The following is an 11,723-nucleotide window of genomic DNA, read 5'->3' on the forward strand; positions in this document are numbered from 1 at the left end:
TAAGCTTCATATGAGTTGTTAAATTGAGAAGTGGGTTAGGTATCACCATTGAAGGTAAAAAACAACTCATTTTGTATTTCAACACTCAAAGTTGAGTCTCACCAATGGAGATAGTCTAAGTCTTATTTACAGTATTACTTTTTAAAAAATTACAATATTAAATTAATGTTTCCTTTCTTGATTTGGTGTTATGCACATTACTCTGAATTTAGTACACCATATTAAGTACAAAAGATAACGACTTTCTTTTAATTACCCCATGAAGTAAGGTTGACGTTCTTTGTTCCATATACAAAATTCGATTACCATGTCGATTCGAACACAGGGCAAATTAGTTGTCTGATCAGTCCGAGAACAAAAATATACACAAATTTTGGCTTAACCTAGTGTCAATACTCAATACCTGTTTGTCATGAGCTGAAGGTATGAGCTTAAATTTTATTAGGACTCATTGAGGCGAGATTTCCTCACCCTTCTCTCAACGACTCAAGGTACTCCAAGAGGCCCGACTTGAGACACATTTTTGCCCCTAACTAAAAGTGCTATAATAAGATGTGCAACAATGAGTCAATGAGGGCAACTTTTAACATGCTCTTTTATCTCACAAAATAGAAAGTACTCCTATATTGTGGTAAGCTATAGTTCCTCCACCAAACACTTCCTTCACCCCCAACCCTAAAAGGCCTAAAGGAATGTAAAAGAAAGGAAGAAGACTGAATCATTTTGTTATCAAACCAAAGAAATTTAGGAAAAATAGGGAAAAAAAAGAAAAGGACAAGAAAAAAAAATGTTACTTGGCACATGTACAAATGAAAGCTAAGTACGCTAAAACATTGATTGACCACTTTTATTATTATTTTTTTATTTTAATTTCAAAATATTATTGCTACGTGTAAGACTTTAATTAAAGAAAACAGTAATTATTAATAAAAAAATCTGCCACATGATTATTATACAGTAAATTATGAATCATAAAAGGACATGAAAAGCATAGAACATATTGTCACAATCGAAGCCGATGAATATGCATTCTCGTTCCTAAATTGACACGTGGAAAAATTATTTTGTTGCTTACTTCTTACTTTTATTCATTTTAATTTTAAAAAATGCTGAGTATAAAAGTTCACATTAGTTTATGCTAGTTTAGTGTTATGTATCTTAATTGCTTTACCTTATATTAAGGACAGGTTACATTAATTTTAGTGTATCAAGCTTGTTTAACATTTTTCATTGTTTGACCAAATTTGAATTTTTTAGTCATTATCATGTGTAGTAATTAATGATTGGATTTATTTGGTAAAATTGTATCATTGAAAATAATTTATGGAGTATTACTCTCAATATCATTACTAATAAGGGAAAAATAAATTTGCATTCAAACTTAAGATATTGAAATATTCTTTCTATGAATGACATAAATTGTTAAATGCAATCAATAACATTTAGAATGATGCTTTTGTTGTTAAAAAAAATATATATGTATGCTTTTGTTGATATTAATTCATAAAAGTCACGATCTTTCACATATACATACATACTATTGAATCATATATGCATATGCCGATATAAGTATGGGATTGTAAATACCAATACAACAACTAATATTACCGAACACTTATATTTTTTGTGGTCGATAAAAGTGCTATGGTCCTTCACCATTAAGCTTACTAGAGAAACATTTGATTTAGGTGTTAGTCATTTTCCATGTCAAAGATAATGCTTTTATTCTTTTTCATAGTCAGATAATATAAACTATATATTATATAAATATAAATCCCAACGACAAAACGGCTCTACTATTCAATTATATATACGTTTCCCTCCTTTAAATACCAAATTTATATTCTCTCATAATTTCCTTTGATTTCTTCTACTCTAATGGCGTAACACCTTGTTCTTGATCCTCAAAAACCCTCCAAAAATGGCGGGTTTTTACAATTCCTTAAGAAGAAATTCATCATTTTCTTCAACAATTCTTTTTTCTTATTATTCATCTCAACAACACTTTCTTTATAAACTCATCTTCTTCCTTACTTTCCTTCCTCTGTTTCTTGCTCTGTTTGCCTTCTTTCTTCAATGGCGAGGCGGCGGTATCGACCCGATTACTCGCTGGTCCTTTGATTATGCCAAAGAGTTCCCTGGAATGCTTGATTCCCCCTTTATCAAATCATCTTTTGATGATAATAATAAAAATAATTGCCCCAATAATGCATTGGGTCAAACCAATTCCCCTGTTTTTCCTTATTTCAGAGGCTGGAATTTTAATTATAATGATTCTACTATTAGTCCCAAGGTTAGTAATTTAATTTTAATTAAATTCATGTCTTTTTGTATGATTTTGATTTATCTTCCCTTTTTTGGGTTTTTTTTTTCTAAATTTTTACCTTTGGTTATTTAATTTTTAATTCTTAAACCCAGAGTTTTAATCGTTTTGGTTAATGGGGTTTTGTTGATTTTGTGTGTTTTCATTTTTGGGTTTATTGATCTTGGCATTTTTTCATCTGGGTTTATTGATTCTTGCTGAATTATTGGCTAATTTCTCTGTTTTTTGGATCAAATTTTTTATTTTTACAAGTTTTTAATTATTTTTCTTTGATAAACTGGTTAATACTGTAATTGTTGATTAAAATCTTGTTCATTTGTAGATCGATTAAACATGCGTGAAATCATAGTAATCTGCATGCTTGTTCTTCTTTTAGTACTTAATTATCGAAATGAGATTGTCTATTGTCAGAAATGAGTTGTTAATTTGCTGACTTTTAATCTCGAAAATATAAATAATATTTATTAATAGGCTAGTGTAATTTGAATAATTATTGGAGATTTAGGGTTTATCTTAATCACTTGAATGCTTAATTATTGTTATTTTAGGATTTCTTCCTTGTCTATTTGACTCGGATTTATCCGTCGATTAAGATTAGTAGTTTAATGTAGAATAAATAATTTCAAAAGTCGGTTGATTGAGAGAGGAATTGTTAGTGATCATATAATCCATATTTAAACATGTATTTATTTAGTTCTGTACTTTATGCTTATTTTTGTAATATGATTGACTTGATTGTGAATGATTCTAAATTTGAATATGAGGAGGAACAAATAAATGATGCAACAATGAAATCACTATTTTGAGTTGGCTGCTAGTCACCCTCAAAAAGATTAATTAATGAGTTACAAATCACATCTCTTGTAAAAATATTTGTTATTCTGGTAAAAGTATTAGATTAGGTGTTTTTTTGTTTCTGAAGTGTGCTCTCACCTTAACGTGTTTGTGTACTTGCTTCTTAACCTAATAAAGGAGTGTCACGTGTCACATACGTGCGATAGCCAATAGCACATGTGAAGCCTAGTTGAAGCTCTACTATAGCTTCTACTGAGTGTTGGACCTGTTGGTTGTTTTAATTCTTCTATATGATGTTGATTTGATCATATTATGACAATTAATACATCATCCATTCAACTACTAAGTGATTTCTCTGTATTACATTAGGCATGTATTACGTCAACTACTTCAGCTGGCCTAGAACAATTGTTACCGTGGATCTTTTATCATAAGGTTGTCGGCATCACAGACTTTATCCTCTTTGTGGAAGGGAAGGCTGCGAGCACCAATGTATCTAGAGTCCTTGAGTTTATTCCTGTAAGTTAACTTATCTTACATGGGGCCAAAGCTAGCTTCTTAACCTGTAACTTAATTGATTTCTGTTGCTGGATTACATTCTGACGATATCTCTGATGTTTTCACAGGGGGTACAGGTGATCTACAGAACAAAAGAACTAGAAGAACTACAAGCTAAGAGGTTAGTTTTTGTTTGAAACCGGTCTTGTAAATTTTGCTGCTTGATCCTTGTATGTTACGACTTTTTAATTTTGGAAGTCTGGTTGGTTTTGGTTTGGAAAACCAAAGTATTCTTTGCTCTTTATGTTTCCTTCTTTCTCCGCATGTTTAGTGGTTCAATACTATGTTACTCAGACTTCTGTATTCATGAAAGACACGAGTGTGTGCCCAATGATTTAGGTCCGATATATGAGGTGTCAAGTGTCCATAGTGATGCTGGAGACCTGGAGTGTCATGTCATGGTACTTAAACTGAAATGAAGAGTCCTTATAACAGTCATTATAAACCAAATGTGAAATTATTAATGCTTATACTTTTGGACTTTTGGTTTTGTACCGAGTACAATAATGTACACTTACAGTGCTTCAAAATTTGATTGTCAGTCGAATATGGAGTGAGTCATGGCTTTCAAAATTTTTCTACAAACCATGCAACAACGAGCTTTTTGTGAAGCAAACCCTCAACATGGAAATGGCTATTGGCTTAGCAAGAGTAAGAATCATCAACTTAACAACCATTGAATTATTTTAACTCACTCTTTCGGTGTGCTGCATGTGATGTACTAAGTCGATTATCTGATCTTATCTAGGATGCTGGCATGGAGTGGATTTTCCATCTTGACACTGATGAGCTCCTGCATCCTGCAGGAACACGAGGTTACTCTGTGAGAGAGTTACTGGCTGATGTTCCAGCAGACGTTGACATGGTTATCTTTCCAAATTATGTGAGTGATTTGTGTCATCTCCTTAATTTCATAGACTTGTTGTAAAGACAATTAATTTCTGTTTGTTTGCTTAGCTTGATCAGTCATTGTCCCATTGCTTTTGAATTTCAGGAAAGCTCTGTTGAACGAGATGATATTAAAGAACCTTTCAGTGAGGTAACATTTCTGGATGTAGATATGCAAATTATTTAAGTAGTCATTATAAATAACAGAGTTTTTAGCTGCCATTGTGCTGTATTCTCACTTCATAATATTAGAAAGTAATGTTTATCTATGTTTTTCTGCCAATCACATTTCTCTGACATTTGATTCAGGTTTCGTTGTTCAAAAAGAACTTTGATCATCTTCCAAAGGAAACCTACTTTCAATTCTACAGGGATGCAACTCGGACCAACCCAAACTATTTTCTGACTTACGGAAATGGAAAAGCAGCAGCAAGAATTCAAGAACACCTTCGGCCTAATGGAGCCCATCGATGGCATAACTACGAAAAAACACCAAAGTATGCTTTGTTATACTGTTTTTTCTTCCAAACTGATGCATTTTTGTCTGTTTAATGGATACTTGATCAAAGCATATTGTTAAATAATCAATATATGATTAAGCTTCTGACAAATGTTGCAGTGAGATGACAATGGAGGAGGCTGCAGTTTTGCACTACACATACTCAAAATTCTCCGACTTGACCTCAAGGCGTGATAGGTGTGGATGCAAGCCTACAAGGGAGGATTTGAAGAGATGCTTCATGTTGGAATTTGATAGATCAGTAAGCTAATTCCTCTAATCTCGCTCTTGTCATATGAACCTATAGTTTGAAGATGTCTGACAAATGTAATTCCCAAATTGTAGGCTTTTATTATTGCCTCTACTGCCAGTGAAGAAGAAACGCTCCAATGGTGAGAATTCATACTGCAATATATTAATAGGTTGCATAACCTTTTTTTTTTTTTTAATAAAAAATCTAACTACTAAACTTGTAAATTATATATTTCTGATGTAGGTACCAGGAACATGTAGTGTGGAATGATGTAGCAGCGAAACTCAAACTTCTGAAGTATGGCATTTTTGTTCGCATTTATGCTCCTATGGTGAGTCCAATATACTCAAAGAAATATCTCCGTAACACATTGCAATGATCTTTAGGTCATTGTTAAGAAAGAAAATGTTTTGGCAGGATATAATTCAGGGATTAAGGAAATCCGGGGTCTTTGCTTCTGTTATCGAATCAGCACTGACCACTGCATCCAAGAGAAGCAATTATTCTGCAGACAATGTTGATGTAGGAAAAATAAGTTCAAGGGAGCTTGGTATCAATATCCCAGAAACCACACGAAGACTCCTGGAAGAAACTGGTGGACATGATAGCTTTCAAGCAATCCCACCTTTGTCTCCACCAGGCTTCAACGATGTAGATGTGATCATATCAGCACAGGATGCTCTTAACAGAAGCAATGGCTCTGCAGACAATGCTGATGTAGGAAAATCGTTGTTGAAACAGATTAACTTCAAATTTCCAAAGAACACACAGAGGATCCTGGAGGAAACTGGATGAAGAACTTTCAAGCAACCCCACCCTTCTCTCCCCCAGGCTTTAACGATGTTACAAAAGAAAAATAGGCGCGAATCATAGTACAAAATTTTGACAGGTTCTCATTCTTTACCTTATTTGATTGGTTGGCGGGTAAACAGATATGTACATTGCAGGTTAGATAATACAATACTGTGCAGTACTAGTCTTTTAGAGAGATTAATTGGAATTGAACAATACACATTTACATACCAATATAATAGAATTAGTTCATAACATTGATCATAGAAAGATTTTAACCATGTACAACTAACACAATTTTCAGACCAGAAAAGATTATGATGGAGTATTCTGACTACTTTATGATATAATATGTTGATTTTAGTTGCCATGGAACTCGAAGTCTCGAACAAGCCAGGCTTTGGCCTTTGGGTGGTTCAACCACTTAGTCAAGCTTGTTCGAGTCTGATGGCCTTCAAGAGGACTCGTCGTTGGTCTGGTCCATGCCATGGGACCGGAACAAGCTTGTTTGTTGTATGCAATTCTGCATCATATACGTTGCAGCTGGATGGTGAATGAAAGAATGATACAATTACCTTTAAAATATGTAACAATCTTAACATACAATGTACTTCTAAATTATATAACATTGCCTCAAACTTAGCCTGTGATTAAACTGAGTTAACACTGCGCGATTGAAGCTTCCTCTTCACCCATGAAGGAGACAGCACAGGGCCATTTTCAATCTCCACAGACTTTTTTCTTTCCTTATCATCTTCTCCCTCACCCGAAGAACTCTTCATTTCTTGCAAAAGCTTAACTCTCCACACCTTAAAAGTCTGATCCAAACTAGCACTAAACACCAAAAAGCTCACCACAAACTTGTCCTTCTGCGAAAAAGCAGACAAGCATCTCACCGGCCCTCTATGACCTTCTAGTACGGTGAGACACTCATGAGCACACCCTGCTTTTCTGTCTTCCAACGACCTCCTCCAAATCCTAATTGTCGCGTCCTCAGATCCACTTATCACAAAATTCTCAATGGCTACAAGGCAAAGAACCGCGAACTGATGCCCTTGTAAGACCCTTTTCCCTTGATTATACTGACAAGAAACCTCTTGCTCCCAAAAATTAATACACCCATCAAAAGACCCTGAATACAAGAAGCTACTACTTTGATTTTGATTACTCAAAGCCAAGGCATAAATAGGGTATGCATGAAAACTAAGGACCTTAATAAGAGCATGAGAGTTCTCCCCATAAATCCTTAACCACATTTTTACTGTTCCATCTGAAGAACAAGTAAAAAGATAACCATTTTGTTGATTAATTACCATATCATTTATATTATCTGAATGAGCTATAAATGAGTCAATACATTTTCTCTCATTTAATTTCCAAGCTTTAACAGTTTTATCAAATGACCCTGTATATAAAATCCCTTCAATATGGTAATAAGCCATGCAAGAAATAATGTCCTTATGTTGTGGGGTAATTGGCTTACAAGTGAACCTATTTTGTGGGGCACTTGGCCTTAAGACAAAATTTTTGAAATGGTTGGTGTTTGGTAAAGTGGTAACTTTTCTAGGCTTAAAGTTATTATTAGTAGAATTGTTACAAGTGTGTGATCTCATGGACCATACCCTAATTTTGTGATCCTTATGTGATGTGAAAAGCATGTTACCTTGAGCCACCATGGCTCGGACTTCACCCGAGCTAGCTTGTAAGTAGCCTATTGCATGGCAGTCACCTGACTGCCATGCATGGACTCGACGACTAGTTGACCCAGTCATCACTATGTCCCCTGATACCGCGATGGAGTAGAGGTCTCCATCATGGCGGAGAGAGGAGATGCAACAATAGAGAAGAGAAGGATGAGAAGAACTTGAAATAGACGTACGAGTCCATAATGATTCGTCGAGGCTTAGAGGGTGCAAAGGTGAGGCATCTAAGGGGAAGTGAGTATAACAAGAAAGCCTTCGATTTTGTAGTTGAGAAAGGTGATGAAAACTTGGTGATTGATCTTCTATATTATCATCATCTAACAAACATGAAAGAGATTTTCTACCACTGAATTGACGGTCCATTATTTATTTGAAGAAACTAGATTATTTGGGGTTTAAGAAGAGGATTCAAGTAAGCACGCAATATATATATAATCATGCATTTAATATCGTCAAAAAGGTAGGTAATCGTTATGTATATAATGATCAATTTTGGAGTGTTAGTACACCTTGTTTTTATGTATAATCCTAGGGTGATGCATATAATATGGTCCTAGAAGGACCATTGAAATAGCGATCCACTTGTTAAATTATATCAAATGACTATAATGATGCATTGATAAGGGTTGACAATTGTGATTAGCCATTATTATTCCATGAAATAACTGCGTCATAATTTAGCTGGAGAATTTAAGCATGCAACAATTTGGTAGCCATTTTATGTAATCCCAATTTTGTAAAAAATAGCCAGCCAAATCACAGGTATATGGGTCACTCTTATTTATTTATTTATTTTATTTTATTTTATTTGGCAATTAGTACACTTTTTCAATACATAGTACTCCATAGAAAAGTAGTGGATTCTAGTTCTAACATATTTGGTAGAGTTAGGGCCTATTCACATTTACTGAATTGAGCTGAACTGAACTGAACTGATTGGAGCTTAACTGAACTGAAATGAATATTTTATGAGAGAGAGAAATTAGGAGCTGAATAGAACTGAACTGATTGGAGCTGAACAGAACAGAACTGAACTGAAATTAAGTAAATGTGAACATGCCCTTAGTGGGGTATTCATCTTGTGACTTTGAGGTTACAAGTTCGAGTTCTACCAATCATATTTGCTTGAGAGTATGGAATTTCCTTACCCCCTTTAGGCCTCTACTCTCAAACGTTAACCTGCAAAAGTACAAAGCTGATTTAGGCCCCGTTCTTTAGAGCTGATTTGCTCTGTTCAGCTCTGCTGAAATCTGCTTTGCTCTGCTCTGCTTTGCTGAAATCTGCTCTGCTCTGCTCTGCTTCAATCTACTATGCTATACTCTGCTTTGCTCTACTTAAAATTAATACTTAATATTGAATTATTATAATAATAATTAATATTTAATAATAATAATAAATAATTAATATTTAATATTTAATATTTAATAATAATTAATATTTAATAAGAATAATAATAAATAATTAATATTTAATAATAATAAATAATTAATATTTAATTATAATAATAATTAATACTTAATAATAATAATAATAACAATAATTAATTATTGATATTTAATAAAAATAAAAATTAAAATAATAATTAATTATTAATATTTAATAATAATTAATATTAAATAATAATAATAATAATAATAGTAATAATAATAGTAATAATAATAGTAATTATACTAATAGTAATAATAATACTTATAACTAATAATATTAATTATAATAACAATAATTAATTTTTATAATAACAATTAATATTAAGATAATAAATAATATTTAAAGATAATAATAATTATTAATTTTTAATAATAATAATAATTATATAATATTTAATAACACTAATTATAATTAATATTTAACTTTAAAAATTTAATGATTATAATAATAATGCGATAATATTAGTAGTGGTAGTAGTAGTAATAGTAGTAGTAGTAGTAGTAGTAGTATTAGTAGTAGTAGTAGTAGTAGTAATAATAATAATAATAATAATAATAATAATAATAATAATAATAATAATAATCACAACATTATGGAAATCACAGCAAGGAGATCACACCTCTGCTTGGCTTAGGGCAGTCCCTATTTCGGGGTTGGGTCAGACGATGAGCGCCAAGACTTATCGCTGTGTGTTGTGCTACCGGTTGGGTGTTCCATTGTTCTCTATCACGACGCCGTGCTCTGCTTGTTCAAGAGTTTTTGTTGGGGATATTTACAGTGATCACGTGGTGTCTTGTGCTGGTATTGAGAGCATTAAACATCGGCATAATGTTGTTCGGGATACCCTTGTTGATATTTGCTATCGGTTAGGGATTTCATCTAGAAAGGAGGTGGACATTGGGTTATCTGGAGGGAACGACGGGGCTCTCAGACCTGCAGATGTGTTACTTTAATCATGGGATCGTGGTTGCGATGTCTGTGTTGACTTGACCGGGTCTTCTCCTTTGACACAGTCTGGGCTTTCTGCCTTTGTTCCTGGACGGGTAGTGACTGATGCGACCAATCGGAATAGAGTATAAAACATATTCCTGGGCCTCAACCATTAGCTTGAGCTTCTAGTTGAGATGGTCCTCTAACATGGTATCGGAGTCAGCGTGACACAAAGGTCACGGGTTCGAATCTCATCCGCCCCTCCTTCAAAGTGGAATTAATTCGCACCAGGTATGGGTGGGCTTGTGTTGCATCCACATTTCAAGCCCATAGGGCCTTTCATGTGAGGGGGAGTGATATAGTATAAAACATATTCCTGGGCCTCAACCATTAGTTTAAGCTTTTGGTTGAGATGGTCCTCTGACATGGTATCACAGCTTAGGTTAGATCTTAGGATCATATACAAAAATTCTCACCTTGCCGGTGGGTTAGAAAATTAAACCCACCGGCGGGGTATTCAAAGTTTTTTATGCTTTCGCAAACACACATATCGATTTTTTTTTCTTTTCTCAAAGTTTTTTTTTAGAATCTTTATGTAACCTTGCGCCTCCTACCAGCAGTAGCAATCGCGAAAAGCCTCCTCCATCGTTGTTGGCAATCACATACACTACCGCCTCCCACTACTGGTAGTAACCACATCTGCCAACCTACTCCATGTGCCGTACTCTATTTCCACCTCCCCATGACCAACAATGATTCTTACATTGCCTCATTGGTTTTTTTTACACATAATCACATAGATTTTGTTTTGGTGGTGGTATATCACAATAAGGTCAACTTTTGCACATCTCTTTTGCTATCAAGTTAGCTCCTTTTATTGTTGTAGCACTTGGAATCTTTGTGGAGTATTAATTTTTGCTACCTGGTTTCTCTTTTGAGAATTGATTAATTTCAAGCGGTGGGATTTAATCTTTTCTTGCGCAATTTTATTTGTTTTTCTTCAATTGTGATTTCACGTATTAGTGTAGTGTCTTCTCCCTGATGATGGTTTGATCCCTTAACTTATTCTTCTCTGTATCTGCAACTTGGCCCAAGTATATGAATGACTCTTCTCCTTCGGCCTAAAAGCGCATATCTCTACTATACGTAGGTCGTGGTTGTTGCTTCTCATCGTCATCACCAGCACACGTCTACTACTTCTCTTTTGATCATGGGTTACTATACGTCTATACTATCCTTACCGTTCGATGCGTGATTCAGATCCAGTCTGAGCATCCGATTTTCTCCCGCTCTGACTGCGGGGGTGTGATAGAGAATATCCATAAAATATTCTCATCCTAGGTTTAGGATATATTTTGTATAAGATTATCTTTGATATTTGTACATATAGTTACCTAATATGATTAGATTTCTCATTGTAACCCTATAAATATTGATCAATGGAAATCACTCATTCAAGGAGTTTACATTATCTGACAGGGTCAAGTACGAACACTACTAAAAATTGGCCAAATTGCGACCGGCGCAAACGGTCGCAAAAAATAGTGAAAACGG

At 34.2% G+C, this 11,723-nt stretch overlaps 2 protein-coding genes across 2 annotated transcripts; one reads left to right on the forward strand and one right to left on the reverse strand.

Moving 5' to 3' along the window:
* Positions 1–1,807: 1,807 nt before the first annotated feature.
* On the forward strand, positions 1,808–6,190 carry LOC110710560 (glycosyltransferase-like At2g41451). The gene is made up of 11 exons (XM_021888888.1): positions 1,808–2,293; positions 3,488–3,637; positions 3,745–3,797; positions 4,219–4,327; positions 4,425–4,559; positions 4,671–4,715; positions 4,874–5,061; positions 5,184–5,325; positions 5,409–5,455; positions 5,560–5,647; positions 5,734–6,190. The coding sequence occupies exons 1-11, from the start codon at positions 1,922–1,924 to the stop codon at positions 6,109–6,111; spliced, it is 1,707 nt and encodes a 568-aa protein (XP_021744580.1). The 5' UTR covers positions 1,808–1,921; the 3' UTR covers positions 6,112–6,190.
* Positions 6,191–6,758: 568 nt separating this feature from the next.
* On the reverse strand, positions 6,759–8,174 carry LOC110710651 (protein JINGUBANG-like). The gene has a single exon (XM_021888976.1). It carries the CDS (start codon positions 8,172–8,174, stop codon positions 6,759–6,761), a length of 1,416 nt encoding a protein of 471 aa, XP_021744668.1.
* Between the last annotated feature and the right edge of the window lie 3,549 nt (positions 8,175–11,723).

The sequence above is a fragment of the Chenopodium quinoa genome, unplaced genomic scaffold (genome assembly GCF_001683475.1).
Source record: "Chenopodium quinoa cultivar QQ74 unplaced genomic scaffold, ASM168347v1, whole genome shotgun sequence".
NCBI classification, from domain to species: Eukaryota; Viridiplantae; Streptophyta; class Magnoliopsida; order Caryophyllales; family Amaranthaceae; genus Chenopodium; species Chenopodium quinoa.